Genomic DNA, 19,150 nt, shown 5'->3' with positions numbered 1-19,150 from the left:
ATGTTGGTGGTGGTGGGGATGTTAGTGGTGGTGATGTTGGTGGTGGTGGTGATGTTGGTGGTGATGTTGGTGGTGGTGATGTTGGTGGTGATGTTGGTGGTGGTGGGGATGTTGGTGGTGATGTTGGTGGTGGTGGTGATGTTGGTGGTGGTGGGGATGTTAGTGGTGGTGATGTTGGTGGTGGTGGTGATGTTGGTGGTGATGTTGGTGGTGGTGATGTTGGTGGTGATGTTGGTGGTGGTGGGGATGTTGGTGGTGATGTTGGTGGTGGTGATGTTGGTGGTGGTTATGGTGATGTTGGTGGTGGTGGTGATGTTGGTGGTGGTGGGGATGTTAGTGGTGGTGATGTTGGTGGTGGTGATGTTGGTGGTGGTGGTGATGGTGGTGGTGATGTTGGTGGTGGTGGGGATGTTGGTGGTGATGTTGGTGGTGGTGATGGTGGTGGTGGTGATGTTGGTGGTGGTGGTGATGGTGGTGGTGATGTTGGTGGTGATGTTGGTGGTGGTGATGTTGGTGGTGATGTTGGTGGTGGTCGTGTTGGTGGTGATATTGGTGGCGGTGATGTTGGTGGTGATGTTGGTGGTGGTGATGTTGGTGGTGATGTTGGTGGTGGTGGGGATGTTGGTGGTGATGTTGGTGGTGGTGGTGATGTTGGTGGTGGTGGTGATGTTGGTGGTGGTGGGGATGTTAGTGGTGGTGATGTTGGTGGTGATGTTGGTGGTGGTGATGGTGATGTTGGTGGTGGTGATGGTGCTGTTGGTGGTGGTGGTGGTGGTGATGTTGGTGGTGGTGATGTTGGTGGTGGTGAGGATGTTAGTGGTGGTGATGTTGGTGGTGGTGGTGGTAATGTTGGTGGTGTTGATGGTGATGTTGGTGGTGGTGATGGTGCTGTTGGTGGTGGTGGTGATGTTGGTGATGGTGATGTTTGTGGTGGTGATGTTGGTGGTGGTGATGGTGCTGTTGGTGGTGGTGATGTTGGTGGTGGTGGTGATGGTGGTGGTGATGTTGGTGGTGGTGGGGATGTTGGTGGTGATGTTGGTGGTGGTGATGGTGGTGGTGGTGATGTTGGTGGTGGTGGTGATGGTGGTGGTGATGTTGGTGGTGATGTTGGTGGTGGTGATGTTGGTGGTGATGTTGGTGGTGGTGGGGATGTTGGTGGTGATGTTGGTGGTGGTGATGGTGGTGGTGATGTTGGTGGTGATGTTGGTGGTGGTGGGGATGTTGGTGGTGATGTTGGTGGTGGTGTTGGTGGTGGTGGTGATGTTGGTGGTGGTGGTGATGTTGGTGGTGATGTTGGTGGTGGTGATGTTGGTGGTGATGTTGGTGGTGGTGGGGATGTTGTTGGTGATGTTGGTGATGTTGGTGGTGGTGATGGTGGTGGTGATGTTGGTGGTGGTGGTGATGTTGGTGGTGGTGGGGATGTTAGTGGTGGTGATGTTGGTGGTGGTGATGTTGGTGGTGGTGATGGTGGTGGTGGTGGGGATGTTGGTGGTGATGTTGGTGGTGTTGGTGGTGGTGGTGGTGATGTTGGTGGTGGTGGTGATGTTGGTGGTGGTGATGGTGCTGTTGGTGGTGGTGGTGATGTTGGTGGTGGTGGTGATGTTGGTGATGTTGGTGGTGGTGGGGATGTTGGTGGTGATGTTGGTGGTGGTGATGGTGGTGGTGATGTTGGTGGTGGTGATGTTGGTGTTGGTGGTGATGTTGGTGGTGATGTTGGTGGGGATGTTGGGGGTGATGTTGGTGGTGGTGATGGTGGTGGTGATGTTGGTGGTGATGTTGGTGGTGGTGGGGATGTTGGTGGTGATGTTGGTGGTGGTGGTGTTGGTGGTGGTGGGGATGTTGGTGGTGATGTTGGTGGTGGTGATGTTGGTGGTGATGTTGCTGGTGCTGGGGATGTTGGTGGTGATGTTGGTGGTGGTGGTGATGTTGGTGGTGGTGGGGATGTTAGTGGTGGTGATGTTGGTGGTGGTGGTGATGTTGGTGGTGATGTTGGTGGTGGTGATGTTGGTGGTGATGTTGGTGGTGGTGGGGATGTTGGTGGTGATGTTGGTGGTGGTGGTGATGTTGGTGGTGGTTATGGTGGTGGTGATGTTGGTGGTGGTGGTGATGTTGGTGGTGGTGGGGATGTTAGTGGTGGTGATGTTGGTGGTGGTGATGTTGGTGGTGGTGGGGATGTTGGTGGTGATGTTGGTGGTGTCGGTGGTGGTGGTGGTGATGTTGGTGGTGGTGGTGATGTTGGTGGTGGTGATGGTGCTGTTGGTGGTGGTGATGTTGGTGGTGGTGGTGATGTTGGTGATGTTGGTGGTGGTGGGGATGTTGGTGGTGATGTTGGTGGTGGTGATGGTGGTGGTGATGTTGGTGGTCGTGGTGATGTTGGTGTTGGTGGTGATGTTGGTGGTGGTGATGTTGGTGGTGATGTTGGTGGTGCTGGGGATGTTGGTGGTGATGTTGGTGGTGGTGGTGATGTTGGGGGTGGTGGGGATGTTAGTGGTGGTGATGTTGGTGGTGGTGGTGGTGATGTTGGTGGTGGTGATGGTGGTGGTGATGTTGGTGGTGATGTTGGTGGTGGTGGGGATGTTAGCGGTGGTGATGTTGGTGGTGGTGGTGATGTTGGTGGTGGTGATGGTGATGTTGGTGGTGGTGATGGTGCTGTTGGTGGTGGTGGTGATGTTGGTGGTGGTGATGTTGGTGGTGGTGAGGATGTTAGTGGTGGTGATGTTGGTGGTGGTGGTAATGTTGGTGGTGTTGATGGTGATGTTGGTGGTGGTGATGGTGCTGTTGGTGGTGGTGATGTTGGTGATGTTTGTGGTGGTGATGTTGGTGGTGGTGATGGTGCTGTTGGTGGTGGTGATGTTGGTGGTGGTGGGGATGTTGGTGGTGATGTTGGTGGTGGTGATGTTGGTGGTGGTGGGGATGTTAGTGGTGGTGATGTTGGTGGTGGTGGTGATGTTGGTGGTGATGTTGGTGGTGGTGATGTTGGTGGTGATGTTGGTGGTGGTGGGGATGTTGGTGGTGATGTTGGTGGTGGTGGTGATGTTGGTGGTGGTGGGGATGTTAGTGGTGGTGATGTTGGTGGTGGTGGTGGTGATGTTGGTGGTGATGTTGGTGGTGGTGATGTTGGTGGTGATGTTGGTGGTGGTGGGGATGTTGGTGGTGATGTTGGTGGTGGTGATGTTGGTGGTGGTTATGGTGATGTTGGTGGTGGTGGTGATGTTGGTGGTGGTGATGGTGCTGTTGGTGGTGGTGATGTTGGTGGTGGTGGTGATGTTGGTGATGTTGGTGGTGGTGGGGATGTTGGTGGTGATGTTGGTGGTGGTGATGGTGGTGGTGATGTTGGTGGTCGTGGTGATGTTGGTGTTGGTGGTGATGTTGGTGGTGGTGATGTTGGTGGTGGTGGTGATGTTGGGGGTGGTGGGGATGTTAGTGGTGGTGATGTTGGTGGTGGTGGTGATGTTGGTGGTGGTGATGGTGGTGGTGATGTTGGTGGTGATGTTGGTGGTGGTGGGGATGTTAGTGGTGGTGATGTTGGTGGTGGTGGTGATGTTGGTGGTGGTGGTGATGTTGGTGGTGGTGATGGTGCTGTTGGTGGTGGTGGTGATGTTGGTGGTGGTGATGTTGGTGGTGGTGAGGATGTTAGTGGTGGTGATGTTGGTGGTGGTGGTAATGTTGGTGGTGTTGATGGTGATGTTGGTGGTGGTGATGGTGCTGTTGGTGGTGGTGATGTTGGTGATGTTTGTGGTGGTGATGTTGGTGGTGGTGATGGTGCTGTTAGTGGTGGTGATGTTGGTGGTGGTGGGGATGTTGGTGGTGATGTTGGTGGTGGTGGTGATGTTGGTGGTGGTGGGGATGTTAGTGGTGGTGATGTTGGTGGTGGTGGTGATGTTGGTGGTGATGTTGGTGGTGGTGATGTTGGTGGTGATGTTGGTGGTGGTGGGGATGTTGGTGGTGATGTTGGTGGTGGTGATGTTGGTGGTGGTTATGGTGATGTTGGTGGTGGTGGTGATGTTGGTGGTGGTGGGGATGTTAGTGGTGGTGATGTTGGTGGTGGTGATGTTGGTGGTGGTGATGGTGGTGGTGGTGGGGATGTTGGTGGTGATGTTGGTGGTGGTGGTGTTGGTGGTGGTGGTGATGTTGGTGGTGGTGGTGATGTTGGTGGTGGTGATGGTGCTGTTGGTGGTGGTGATGTTGGTGGTGGTGGTGATGTTGGTGGTGGTGGGGATGTTGGTGGTGGTGGTGGTGATGTTGGTGGTGATGTTGGTGTTGGTGGTGATGTTGGTGGTGGTGGGGATGTTGGGGGTGATGTTGGTGGTGGTGATGGTGGTGGTGATGTTGGTGGTGATGTTGGTGGTGGTGGGGATGTTGGTGATGTTGTTGGTGGTCGTGTTGGTGGTGGTGGTGATATTGGTGGTGATGGTGATGTTGGTGGTGATGTTGGTGGTGGTGATGTTGGTGGTGATGTTGGTGGTGGTGGGGATGTTGGTGGTGGTGGGGATGTTAGTGGTGGTGATGTTGGTGGTGGTGGTGATGTTGGTGGTGGTGATGGTGATGTTGGTGGTGGTGATGGTGCTGTTGGTGGTGGTGGTGATGTTGGTGGTGGTGATGTTGGTGGTGGTGAGGATGTTAGTGGTGGTGATGTTGGTGGTGGTGGTAATGTTGGTGGTGTTGATGGTGATGTTGCTGGTGATGATGGTGCTGTTGGTGGTGGTGGTGATGTTGGTGATGGTGATGTCTGTGGTGGTGATGTTGGTGGTGGTGATGTTGGTGGTGGTGATGGTGCTGTTGGTGGTGGTGATGTTGGTGGTGGTGGTGATGTTGGTGGTGGTGATGTTGGTGGTGGTGATGTTGGTGGTGATGTTGGTAGTGGTGATGTTGGTGGTGATGTTGGTGGTGGTGGGGATGTTGGTGGTGATGTTGGTGGTGGTGGTAGTGATGTTGGTGGTGATGTTGGTGGTGGTGGGGATGTTGGTGGTGATGTTGGTGGTGGTGGTGTTGGTGGTGGTGATGTTGGTGGTGGTGGTGATGTTGGTGGTGATGTTGGTGGTGGTGATGTTGGTGGTGATGTTGGTGGTGGTGGGGATGTTGGTGGTGATGTTGGTGGTGGTGATGTTGGTGGTGGTGATGGTGGTGGTGATGTTGGTGGTGGTGGTGATGTTGGTGGTAGTGGGGATGTTAGTGGTGGTGATGTTGGTGGTGGTGGTGGTGATGTTGGTGGTGGTGATGTTGGTGGTGGTGATGGTGGTGGTGGTGGGGATGTTGGTGGTGATGTTGGTGGTGGTGGTGTTGGTAGTGGTGGTGGTGATGTTGGTGGTGGTGGTGGTGATGTTGGTGGTGGTGATGGTGCTGTTGGTGGTGGTGATGTTGGTGGTGGTGGTGATGTTGGTGATGTTGGTGGTGGTGGGGATGTTGGTGGTGATGTTGGTGGTGGTGATGGTGGTGGTGATGTTGGTGGTGGTGGTGGTGATGTTGGTGTTGGTGGTGATGTTGGTGGTGGTGATGTTGGTGGTGATGTTGGTGGTGGTGGGGATGTTGGGGGTGATGTTGGTGGTGGTGATGGTGGTGGTGATGTTGGTGGTGATGTTGGTGGTGGTGGGGATGTTGGTGGTGATGTTGGTGGTGGTGGGGATGTTGGTGGTGATGTTGGTGGTGTTGGTGGTGATATTGGTGGTGGTGGTGGTGATGTTGGTGGTGGTGATGTTGGTGGTGATGTTGGTGGTGGTGGGGATGTTGGTGGTGATGTTGGTGGTGGTGATGGTGGTGGTGATGTTGGTGGTGGTGGGGATGTTGGTGGTGGTCGGGATGTTAGTGGTGGTGATGTTGGTGGTGGTGATGTTGGTGGTGGTGATGTTGGTGGTGATGTTGGTGGTGGTGGTGATGTCGGTGGTGGTGGTGGTGATGTTGGTGGTGGTGGTGGTGATGTTGGTGGTGGTGATGGTGCTGTTGGTGGTGGTGATGTTGGTGGTGGTGGTGATGTTGGTGATGTTGGTGGTGGTGGGGATGTTGGTGGTGATGTTGGTGGTGGTGATGGTGGTGGTGATGTTGGTGGTGGTGGTGGTGATGTTGGTGTTGGTGGTGATGTTGGTGGTGGTGATGTTGGTGGTGATGTTGGTGGTGGTGGGGATGTTGGGGGTGATGTTGGTGGTGGTGATGGTGGTGGTGATGTTGGTGGTGATGTTGGTGGTGGTGGGGATGTTGGTGGTGATGTTGGTGGTGGTGGGGATGTTGGTGGTGATGTTGGTGGTGTTGGTGGTGATATTGGTGGTGGTGGTGGTGATGTTGGTGGTGGTGATGTTGGTGGTGATGTTGGTGGTGGTGGGGATGTTGGTGGTGATGTTGGTGGTGGTGATGGTGGTGGTGATGTTGGTGGTGGTGGGGATGTTGGTGGTGGTCGGGATGTTAGTGGTGGTGATGTTGGTGGTGGTGATGTTGGTGGTGGTGGTGATGTTGGTGGTGATGTTGGTGGTGGTGGTGATGTCGGTGGTGGTGGTGGTGATGTTGGTGGTGGTGATGGTGATGTTGGTGGTGGTGATGGTGCTGTTGGTGGTGGTGATGTTGGTGATGGTGATGTTTGTGGTGGTGATGTTGGTGGTGGTGGTGATGTTGGTGGTGGTGATGTTGGTGGTGGTGATGGTGCTGTTGGTGGTGGTGATGTTGGTGGTGGTGATGCTGGTGGTGGTCATGGTGGTGTTGATGCTGGTGGTGGTGATGGTGGTGGTGATGTTGGTGGTGATGGTGGTGGATGGAGCGTTTGTGTGAACTAACATAAATGATGGTGTCAAAAATCATTACGTGAAAGGATTTGGCCTTTAAAAGGTAGCAAAGCATTTATTTGCAAGGCAATTTTAACAAATTGCACGAACATGAACCATTCAAAAACGTGTCATAACGTGACTGATCAAACATCACGAAAACGTCTGAGGCCTGCGCCCAGAACAATTACCGCACTCCCGGTCAAAGTGCGCCGTCTAATCTGGGAAACGGGGGCATTACAGGAGCAAGGTAAAATTTAATTTAACAACAACATCAATAATAATATTTGGACAAGTTCGGCAGGCCGGATTAAAAAGCCCAACGGGCCGTCCTTTGCCCACGTCTGGCCCAGCCCGTGTAGAGACGGAGCTACGGGATCGCTTCATGACGCAGGAGTGAAGTGTAACGTGGCCCTTGCAGTACCGAGAGCAACTAACAAGGGGGGTGCCCTTCACCCCGCAGCGGATAGACCACGGCTGAGACTGATGACGGACCGGTTGAGGGTCACGGCGTTCCTCTGAGGCCGAATGAATCAGCCTCGCCCCCCTCCGCTGCACTCCGGGCTCTCACGTGATGTATCCTGTACACAAATTGAACGTCTCTGAATGTAGATTGAGCTGTCGCCGGTTCCAACGTGCAAGCCTCATCTCCCCTCTTACACCAGGCACCGCCTCCGTGCGCTCTGCGCTGCAGGAGCCGAAGCTTTCTGATCGAAGCGGCGAGTTGACCTTCTTCTTGTGTAGAGGTCAACCCTCGATTCGTCATTTGCCTCGCCTTCTCCTCTTGCTGCCTCCAAGATCTGGAACTTACTTCCCTCAACCATCTGTCCACGTCCAAGCTAAATACATTTCCTCCTCTTCTCTGCCTATGGCCGTCTCTCTCTTAAAATACCGGACAAGTATCACGCCTCGTTGTTACCGGTTAGGTGCACGCGTCTGTTGTGGTATAGCGTCGTGAGATTCGGTTGCATGTAGATGCTCTCTAAATTAAAAATCGTGTTAACTTATTCTGTACAAGCTACACCACTGTCGTCATGTATAATTATCACACACACACACACCACTCGCGCTATTCGCCACCGCAGAGTTAATCGTGTAGGCAATGTCACAACAGTAGCGCAGCTACCGACCTACTCACCTACAAAGAGTGCAGTATAGCTAGGAGCTTATATGATTAGGCGATTAAGTGAATTGACCAAACTTATAACTTTTGTGTGCATGTATGTTGTTGAACTTCTTTCGCGCTGTACGGTAGTTAACCGTGCCAATCAGAGATGTGGGGGAAGGACGAAAGACTAAACACAAAGCAGTTAAATTTTAATTTAAAGCTTTCGTGACTGCAGTAATTCATATTCTTAGCTCTTTCGGTAAAGTCACGTTGAAGGGAAACAATAAAATAATAAAATATATATAAAACAATAAAAATCATGATGACCGTTTGTGTTATGGTCGAAACATCGTGAGAATTTTTATTTTTATATATTTTATTATTTTATTGTTTCCCTTCAACGTGACTTTACCGAAAGAGCTAAGAACACAAAAAGCAGTTCTAAAGAAATGAGTTTTAAATCTAGATGTGAATGTGTATAGCTCCAGTGGCTTCCTAATATGGTAATAAAAAGTATTCCAGGCGGCTGCAGAAACACATCTGACAGCGTGCGATACAGTGACCGTCTTTGTTCGGTGACTGAGGATTAATAAACAGCGACCATTTCAGCGTCACGCTTCCCGAAGGTAGGAAACCCCCTACAAGCCACGCCCAGCATAATACAACTGATTATGCCGCACCCATAACCTCCCATCCAGTGGCACATATGCGGACAAATTTTTAAAAACTAATTGTTATCCAATTTGTCGAGTAATGAAACCGATATATTTGGTTGAGTGATAAACGACTTAAGAAATATGATGATACCCCAGCTCTAATTATAAATGCGGTTATTTAAGAGATGGTCAAAGCAAAATTCATCACCCTAATTCATGACACAAATTTATAAATTCTGATATATAAAATATTTTACTTAATTAAAACCATGCGATATTACTTATTTCGTCGTTGAGCTGCGTGAATTGTAAAACATGCACTCCATTGATTTCAAATATCCATTTAAAAATTGTATCCTTTTAGCAATTTGATCAAAACCTATTTGCGATTTCGCATCTTCATGAGATCAAAGATGAATCGGCCCACTCTGAAACACAAGCAAAATTAATATCTGAATATGAATGGCGTGACCAAATAAAACATATCCTGGATCGTTTTGGTGAACGCTACACTAACAACAATACTCATTTCTATACAACGTCTGGCTCGCATGATTACTCTGTGTGGTTCATAAGGTGGGGCGTGTGCTGCTTTGATGATGGCAATTCAATCAACCCCCGACCCACCACCCTCCGCAACAACTCGCTCCAACCATTCTGCGGTCATGATTTGGGACTGTGATTCCATTTGCAAGTAAACTCACATTTCAACAACGAGGGTTTGAAAGCATTAAGCATTAAGATCTGTCTGCATGTCTGCTCTGTTGTAAAGATGATCCAATATGAACACAATTGTAATACAACAGCTCTGTTGCTGTTAGGGACCATACAATGTTGAAAACTGGCCACAGTTGATTAAATGGCCCACTCATGGTCCAGAGCAGAACTCGGTACCACCTAAGTTAGCAAAACTTTAGTCGTACCCATTTATTTGAATGGAAAATGAAAGTAAATTACTTGATAGTCTCACTCATTGAATTTGTTTATCCCTGGCCACGTAGAGAAATTGCTCTGTTGTAAAGATGATCCAATATGAACACAATTGTAATACAACAGCTCTGTTGCTGTTAGGGACCATACAATGTTGAAAACTGGCCACAGTTGATTAAATGGCCCACTCATGGTCCAGAGCAGAACTCGGTACCACCTAAGTTAGCAAAACTTTAGTCGTACCCATTTATTTGAATGGAAAATGAAAGTAAATTACTTGATAGTCTCACTCATTGAATTTGTTTATCCCTGGCCACGTAGAGAAATTGCAACTGCTCAATTTAGGCCACCTCATGTGGTACCGACAAAGGAGACATCTCATGGGCTATGGAAAAATAAGAATAGGTTGTATCCTTTCTGGCAATAAAACAGATCTTAAGATTCATTGAAGAAGGTTTCTGTTTGGTGTTTGAACATCTAAACACCCGTTTTGTTGCCAAAAAAGGATCAAATCTATTCTTATTTTGTCATACTTTAATACCGGCAAAACGGTCTCATTTTGAAGCGTCTCATGGACTATTGGATGGGGAGAAAAAAAACCGGTGCTAAAAGTCAGCGCCGACCTCTCCTGTCGTGCCCAGTGACGTCATCACGGGCAAAGTTCACCGCGCGAAGTCAAACGCCACCTCGTGAGCGCCGCTCGAAACGCAAAATCATCGCTCGGTGAACATTTCCGAGGACAAACAAACGCATGCCGGGAACCGTGTGAGTTTGTGTTTCTTGTTTCCTCTGTGCAATGTGGGGGAGGGCTTCATCCAGCAGTGGATTGACAAAAGCGCTGTATGCATACTGCACAGGCTACGCTAACGTCACATTTAGGCCCACGGACCGAACAAACGCGTCTCTCTTTCTCCATCCGTCTCCACTCTCTCTCTTCCTCTCTTCACTGCTGGCCTGTAGGTTTGGGCCAAGCGAGTTCCTGCCGGAGATTTGGCTTTTCAGGAGCTGATTCCCCCCGTGATTTTGTCGGCACGAGGCGACCGCGCGGAGTGTCAAGGGCTCCACCGGGCCCCAAGGCGCTGCCCCAGCACCACCGTAGTAGCCAAACCATCGGTGCTCGGCATGGCCTGCATGAAGGTCTTGCTGGACCTCATGTTGCGCACGGGGTACAGCATCGTCCAGGAGAACAGACAGAGGAAGTTCAGACCGCCGCCCGACTGGCAGGGGCCCCCTCCCGCCCGTGGCTGCGAGGTGTTTCTGGGGGGATCCCGCGCGACCTCTACGAGGATGAGCTGGTGCCCGTGCTGAAGATGGTGGGGAAGCTCTACCAGCTCCGCCTCATGATGGATTATAGCGGAGAGACCCGCGGCTATGCGTTCGCTACCTACGCGACGCTCGCCCAAGCCACGGATGCCGTCAAGAAACTCAACAAATTCGAGATCCGTCCCGGACGCCGCATTGGAGTCCACTTCAGCGTGGACAATCGCCACCTCTTCATTGGGGGGCTGCCAAAGGACAAGAAGCGAGCGGAGGTGATGATGGCGATGAGCGGTGCCACGGAGGGCGTGGTGGACGTCACGATGAGCGTCTGTTACCGGGACAAAACCCTCAACCGAGGCTACGCGTTCATCGAGTACCGGAGCCATCATGCGGCCGCCATGGCCCGGCGGAAGCTCCTTCGAATCAACTTGCAGCTATGGGGCCGGACCATCAAGGTGGACTGGGCGTGGCCAGAGGCGTGGCTAGGCCCCGCCTCCGGCCACGCCCTCTCGTGAAACCTTGGAGCAGGTTACACGAGAGGGCGTGGCCAGAGGCGTGGCTAGGCCCCGCCTCCGGCCACGCCCTCTCGTGGAACCTTTTGAGCAGGTTACCGGAGTAACTCGGCTAGCCCCACCTGTTGCCTTTGACCCAAATGCGCCTCCTTCCCTGATTGGTTGTTACCTCTGTGGCTGTACCTGTTAAGCCCTTGCCAGGCCAGCAGGTGTCACCCTGTCATGTCAGCAGGTGTCACCCTGTCATGTCAGCAGGTGTCACCCTGTGATGTCAGCAGGTGTCACCCTGTGATGTCAGCAGGTGTCACCCTGTCATGTCAGCAGGTGTCACCCTGTCATGTCAGCAGGTGTCACCCTGTGATGTCAGCAGGTGTCACCCTGTCATGTCAGCAGGTGTCACCCTGTGAAGTCAGCAGGTGTCACCCTGTCTTGTCAGCAGGTGTCACCTTGTCATGTCAGCAGGTGTCACCCTGTGAAGTCAGCAGGTGTCACCCTGTCATGTCAGCAGGTGTCACCCTGTGATGTCAGCAGGTGTCACCCTGTCATGTCAGCAGGTGTCACCCTGTGATGTCAGCAGGTGTCACCCTGTGATGTCAGCAGGTGTTACCCTGTGATGTCAGCAGGTGTCACCCTGTGATGTCAGCAGGTGTCACCCTGTCATGTCAGCAGGTGTCACCCTGTGATGTCAGCAGGTGTCACCCTGTGATGTCAGCAGGTGTCACCCTGTCATGTCAGCAGGTGTCACCCTGTGATGTCAGCAGGTGTCACCCTGTGATGTCAGCAGGTGTCACCCTGTGATGTCAGCAGGTGTCACCCTGTGATGTCAGCAGGTGTCACCCTGTGATGTCAGCAGGTGTCACCCTGTGATGTCAGCAGGTGTCACCCTGTGATGTCAGCAGGTGTCACCCTGTCATTGCACTTTAATGAAAACCGAAAACAGAATCCTTGAAGAAAAAAACTAATTCAGGTGTTTGACATGTCGACGCCATTTCGTTTTGAAAATGTAGCGGAGAAAAATATATATTGTTCACATCGCATTCTGTTTTGTCAATGATCTCTGTAACGTGCGCCTGCTCTGCAAGCCATGCATTAACCCCTTTCTGTCTCAATTTAATTCCCAGCATGCAATTCTCCAAGCCTCAGATTTTATAACATATTTCGCACAACTTTAATCCTGGTAAATATATTATTTTCTTTAAAAACACGAGCATTATATTTAGTCTATTGCATGGCTAAAGTATTCTAAGTAAAAATATAAATTGTATTAAACCAATATTTGATCATCGCTATGATAAATATATTTCTACCCTACAATATACAAATCTACTCTGTGCTAATGTTTCAATTCTACTTTTATTAACTTACAAATATAGTGTCTAGGACACATTTTCAAAGAAATATTTTCATGTACCCAGACAATATTTGCAAGTGCCCACATAAAAAACTTGCAGACTGCATACGTAGCTACGACAACAGAATCCTTGAAGAAAAAACGAATTCAGGTGTTTGACATTTAGTTTTGTACAGGAGAAAAATATATATTGTGCACATCACATTCTGATGTCAAAACATTTGATTCTTTATAAAATTGAAAAACCCTTGAACAACTTTGCTGCACACGGAGATGTCCGTGCACCGCCTCGTTTCCACAGCTTCTATCCCGGTGCCATTTGTATTTCATGCACATACCGCTGTTAAGAGTTTGATGTTTTATTGATTTTCAATTTAGGTGTTTTTTTCCTGTAATGTTTTTTGTTATTTTTTTAGTGGAAATAAAGTCCTGAAAAGTCTCTTCCTCTCTCTCTACTCTCTCGGCCGAGTCTCTGCCACTTCTGGTTCTGAGTGTCGCATGCTTGGGATCCTTCTTTCCCTCCTCTGTGGATTTAATTTGATATGCTGATTTACACGCCAACATATTTCAGACTTCCCTGTTTTGTTAGGGTATTATCCTGATCATTACCAACGTTCCCACGGCCAGGCACTTTCGAGTAACTTATTACCTTTTACCACAGCATCATAATATCATTTTCCTGGATCATCGCCTTCATAGCTTTGATCAATCACCAATGGTTTAGTGGTTCGTTTTTGTATTTACTTATGCCACCCTAAACTTGGTTCGAAGCTTTCGTGACTGCAGGAATTAATCTTTGTTTTTTTAGGTAAAGTCACGTATAAATAAGAAATAACAAAACAACAGAATTATGTTTTGTTATTTCTTATTTATATGTGACTTTATCGAAAAAACCAAAGATTAATTTATGTCACCCTCTTTCCCCGTGGGACCATGTGGCGTGAAGTTGTGTCGCACATAAACAGAATCTGTTCACATCACGATTTTCCGTACTCGACTGTCAGTTGCCATCCCCGGGCAATATGCACATTTGTCGACTCGGCAAATCGACTTGATTTCGGGTCCCGATGCGTCGCCCCTTTTGTGCTTTTGCGTGAGCCGGATTTCAACGCAATTCCCGATCCGTTGTGGTGCCACGGTCTCGGAGCAACTCTGCCGGCGCCTCGACTCCCCCGTGGCCCCCCACACCGAGCACGCACCTGCAGCGCGCGCACATAGCGTCCTGGCGGGGGATTGCCCGTCACGACGGGTTTTCATCTGAAGGGTCTCTAGGATGAAAGTCCCGCGGTTTCCCAGCGCCAGGAGAATGACCGACCCTCGCGGAGCGAGTCACATTGCGGCGCCCCTGAGTTGGCTTCAAATTGTTTGGGCGCGCGAAGGTTCGCCGGGTCGGCGGCGACGAGTCGCATGCGACGCTCTCCGCCTTCTCGAGCCGCTCGCGGGATCCGTGCGACGCCGGCGAGCGCCGCTACGAGGCGGCGATAGGCAAAGTTCTCTTTCGTCTTCGTCCCTCCGACTCTCACGGCGTCCGCGCGACGCCGTGAGCACGGCCGCGAGGTACGTGATGGGGCCTGCGAGCATTTGCGGACTTGGGTAGCGGTAGGCCTAGGCTCCGCTCGTAGAATATTCCCTCCGGGCAGTGCGGGGTTTGCGCCACGAATAAAAGTTAGCAGAGAGCATCGGTGTGGTGCGTGTGTGATCCCTGTGCGGAGCGGCTCCGTGGGCGGATGCGCGGCGAGAGCGAGGGCGGAGCCGCGGCCGGAGCTCGCGCGTTGAGATCATCGCCCGTCGGCGTGGACGCGAGTGGGCCGCCGCGTGCTGCGTCAGCGTCAGCCGTAGTGGGCGCGCGGCGTGCACGGACGCGCGTTGAGATAATCGCCCGCAGGTGCGAGACCGTTCGGGCCCCGTGTTAACGACGGCTGCGGTGCGCGCGGATGCTCGTGGAGGTAATCGCTCGCCGGTGTAGGCGCTAGCGTGCCGCTGTCCGCTGCGTTAGCGATAGCCGCGGTGCGCGCGGGGGTGCGTGGGTTTACTCCGTGCGGCCGTGAGCCAGCAGCACGAGTCTGTCCCTCGGAGAGGGCGCTAACGCGGGGGGCCTGATCGCTCGGTCGGCGGGGGCCCGGCGGGAGCCGACCGACGCGGTGGAGGAGGCGGCGGAAGGGGCGGACGTCGCGCCCCACCTGCCCAGCGAGGGCGGTGGGGTGGACGTCGGCCCCCACACCGCCATGGCCCTGTACACGTTAAAGTATTGAGCACAAACTCAAGGAGCAGGGAAAATGGTAATGTTGCTTGGATTTAATTTTAATATCATTGCAACTGTATAGTTTTGATATGTTTTGTTGAAAAAACATTCACGTGCATTGGCATGTCCCTCTGTCTCAAACATTAATAATGTATCATCTGCAAATGTCCTTTAGCAATGTAAATGTTTGTTCAACATTGGTATGCAGCTTAAAGAATGACGGAGTCTTATAACTGAAGACACTTCGGATTTTCAATCAAAATTTACAAATAATCCACTCTACCATAAACATGCTACATTCCAGCTAAAGTATAGTAGTATATTACTGTAAAGTAGTATGGTGTATAGCACAGATATTTTGTACAAACCCAGTGAGATGGAAGTGCTGCTTTGATGCATTACGCTTGGATCCGATCTCATGGGTTCAATTCAGGCTAACCCCTAAGGGTACAATTTTATTTTTACAGTTTCAATCGGACCAAGTACCTGGGGAGGTTTATTCCAAGTCAACATGGCTTAAAATCTGCCATGCTGAAATAAAATAGCTGGACGTTATTGCATCTGACGTGAGTGCAGGACTCGCTATCCATGCCAAGGTGCGGAGGCTCATTTGGGGGACCAAAGGAATTCCGAATGCATGTTACAATCACGTTAATTTCAGATGACTGGATTCATTGGTAGAGTGCTCCAACTTGGGCAGAGATATCTGGCTGGAAAGTGATGTGGTTAAAACGTTTGTCTCGCAGTTTTAAAGGTTGCAATTTCAAAATACAGTTTGGGCATCAGAGCTCAATAAATTGAGTACTACTCTGTGTGAGGTTAACAGGAGTCATCCAATGGAGAGACTGGGCTACGCCACGTGACGTCACCTTGCGCATGGGTCACTGCCGATTGCGTTCCAGTGCCAATCCTTATTTGGGCAAAGCTACGCCCAGTCACTGGCGGCTCATTAACATAATGTACTCGTTAAAGCCCTCGCGAGTTTATTGCGACGAGTTCATTGCCCACGACACATGGGACGAGTAACATTAACATAATTTATTCATTCTCTAATTTAGTTACGGAGCCGCTCATTGTGGGAGGAGCGTATCTCGTACTCCGGACGTGACGTCACGTCACCTGCTACCGCGTGATGTCACGATCTAAACAGGAAGCTATCGCTTCCTGCACTGAAATCCGAGGTGAGAAATTCTCATTGTGGTTGTTGTGGTGGTGGTTGTTGTTGTTGTTTACCAAAGTAGAGCCTCTCTCTCGTAGGGATGTCAGTTGAGTAGCAGCGAGCATGGGAATCGATGTCCAGGTTGGAACTTTACAACGTGGGGCCTAGCCACGCGGGGCCTTGCCTCCTGCCCTCGCCTGATTGCATTCACTTTAATTATCTCGCTTAAGTTTAATTTGTCTTCACCCGGCTCGCCACTTTGTAGCTTTGTTTTATTGTAAATATTCACGCAGTTTTTATTTTTTTCACAAGGCCAAGCCCGCTTGAGCTGCTATACCGCTCTTGTTATCAGAAGCGACCTGCCCACAACAACACAAGGTGAGGCTTTGTCAACGTGTGTGAATGTTTTGACTTAAAACTTTGGTGACTGCAGGAATTAATATTCTTGGTTCTTTCGGTAAAGTCACATAGATAGAAAATGTAATGAAAATAACAGATAATAAAAATAATTAAAAAAATTGTAAATAAAGCTAAAAAAACTGACGTCGTTTTGATCGCAACACAAGTGGTCTTTATTTAATGTAATTGTATTATCTGTTATTGTTATTTTCTGTCTACGTAACTTTGCTGAAAGAAACAAGAATACGTGTGTCAATGTCTATCGGTCAAAGACGCTATACGGAGAGACGTGCAAACTCCAAATATACACCAGGCGTCACGGTAGGGATCAAACCCACGACTTCCTGTACACCAGGTGAGGTAGTTAACATCTCACCACGGAGAGAGACACGCAAACTCCAGTTAGCCTCGGCTATGTTCGTTGATCCTCGATTAATTACTTGGTGTAGTGAGGAAGCATTAATGCTGAGCAGATGAAAGTGGCCAGGCATGATTCTGGACACGCCACCGCCAGTGTGTGACAGTGTCAAGTTTGTGTTTGCAGTAAAGTCTATCAACTCTATTGAACACGGAGGTTATATCAAAACAATAGTTTACTTTTGTTTTCCTCTGGAACTCTTTGTAAGAATGGAAACAGGAGGTGAACACAGCACGCACATGCAGCTGAAGTCGGAACTGTTCATCCCAGCATTCAAGGACATCTGAGCCTGGATTCACACCTCTAAGTTGTGATTGAACATTAATTTATGAATTTCTGCCTAGCACAAATAGTATTGTTTTCAACACCCTTTGCTATGTCAGCTGAATTTAGCTCTCATAAATATTCCTTTTGTAGCCAGACAGCTGAAATTGTGTGCTCGGAGTTTTTGGTGAACATTCATTTTGAAGATTCGAGGGCTTCCAGGCATGTTTATAACCATTTGCCCTCTCATTGTGTGCCATAACAGCCCGTGTGATGAATTTGGGACACTTTTCCACTATATCATGAATATATGAATAAGTATAGACACACGTGTTACTGTGTATGTATACTTTCCTCTGTGCATCGATACTGACGTGTAGATGGTGTGGATATTATTTTTTTCTGTCTGCAGCTGACGCTTCCTCTGACGCTTCCTCTGCAGAATTGGTCTGATGGAGCAAATGCACTCAGCGCAGCTCGGTACGACAAGGCAACAATGCGACCGGTGTGCATACAGCACGGATCGGACTGGAGATTTGACACGGCACGAGAGAACTCACGCAGGAGAGAAACCCTTCAAGTGCAGTGTGTGTGGGAAGGCGTTTGCAGATTCATCTACTCTTGTAGCACACCAGAGAACACACACGGGAGAGAAACCCTTCAAGTGCAGTGTGTGTGGGAAGGCATTTTCACGGTCATCTGCTCTTGTAACACACCAGAGAACACACACGGGAGAGAAACCCTTCAAGTGCAGTGTGTGTATGAAGGCGTTTGCACATTCATGTACTCTTGTAGCACACCAGAGAACACACACAGGAGAGAAACCCTTCAAGTGCAGTGTGTGTGGAAAGGCGTTTGCATATTCATCTGCTCTTGTAATACACCAGAGGACACACACAGGAGAGAAACCCTTCAAGTGCAGTGTGTGCTTGAAGGCGTTTCCACGTTCATTTCTTCTTGTAGAACACCAGAGAACACACACGGGAGAGAAACCCTTCAAGTGCAGTGTGTGTGGGAAGGCATTTTCACGGTCATCTGCTCTTGTAACACACCAGAGAACACACACGGGAGAGAAACCCTTCAAGTGCAGTGTGTGTATGAAGGCGTTTGCACATTCATGTACTCTTGTAGCACACCAGAGAACACACACAGGAGAGAAACCCTTCAAGTGCAGTGTGTGTGGAAAGGCGTTTGCATATTCATCTGCTCTTGTAATACACCAGAGGACACACACAGGAGAGAAACCCTTCAAGTGCAGTGTGTGCTTGAAGGCGTTTCCACGTTCATCTCTTCTTGTAGAACACCAGAGAACACACACAGGAGAGAAACCCTTCAAGTGCAGTGTGTGCGTGAAGGCATTTGCACGTTCATCTCTTCTTGTAGTACACCAGAGAACACACACGGGAGAGAAACCCTTCAAGTGCAGTGTGTGTGGGAAGGCGTTTGCAGATTCATCAAATCTTCAAGTACACCAGAGAACACAGAAGCATCAGAAGATCTGCAAGGAGTGGAGTCTGAAATCCACTTGTGAAAGTCAAAGTGCCACCATGAGCCCATCCCTCATTAAACAAGAACCGGAAGAAAATCCCAGATTGGACACTTTTAAAGGTATCGAGGTGAAATATGAAGAGGTGATGGTGAAGAGGGAAGAAGTGATGGTGAAGAGCGAAGAAGTGAAGGTGAAATGTGAAGAAGTGATGGTGAAATGTGAAAAAGTGAAGGTGAAATGTGAAGATGAAGATTCAACTCCAAAATGGGACCTTCACATCGATGGAGGCAACGTGAAGCAGGAGGAGAATTCTGACTGTGAGGCAGAGTGAGGCAACTCTCAGCAGTTTGTGGAAGTGGAGGTGTGGGTGGACTTCCTAGACAATACAAAGTCAAGTGGAGACCCGGTAGATGTGTAAGCCAGAGACGATGTCGCTACAATAGATGCACCTTTGTCACAGGCCTTTAATGACAAGAATGTGAAGTTGAACACTCAATTCCTAGGTTTAACCTGCAGAGTAAGAGCGAGCGGCCAGTCTTTGTGGACCTGTGGGTTGGGTCAATCTCTGACCAGGAGCGAGAGCCAATACGCTCCCAAGAATTCACGATGTTCTAAT

General features: G+C 49.9%; 1 protein-coding gene across 1 annotated transcript; it reads left to right on the top strand.

Moving 5' to 3' along the window:
* Positions 1-17,491: 17,491 nt before the first annotated feature.
* Positions 17,492-18,865, top strand: LOC116937408 (uncharacterized). Its single transcript, XM_032944486.2, has one exon. It carries the CDS (start codon positions 17,498-17,500, stop codon positions 18,863-18,865), a length of 1,368 nt encoding a protein of 455 aa, XP_032800377.2. The 5' UTR covers positions 17,492-17,497.
* The last annotated feature ends 285 nt before the right edge of the window (positions 18,866-19,150 follow it).

This window comes from Petromyzon marinus, unplaced genomic scaffold (assembly GCF_048934315.1).
Source record: "Petromyzon marinus isolate PM22_M1 ecotype Great Lakes invasive population unplaced genomic scaffold, UKy_Petmar_22M1.pri1.0 PM_G_Scaffold_14, whole genome shotgun sequence".
Lineage (NCBI taxonomy): Eukaryota > Metazoa > Chordata > Hyperoartia > Petromyzontiformes > Petromyzontidae > Petromyzon > Petromyzon marinus.
Note: the sequence above shows the minus strand (reverse complement) of the source record. Positions and strands in the feature narration are given on the sequence as shown.

What these genes read in the sequence shown, in the direction of transcription:
- LOC116937408 (XM_032944486.2), top strand. Translation starts at nt 17,498, where the DNA reads ATGGAGCAAATGCACTCAGCGCAGCTCGGTACGACAAGGCAACAATGC.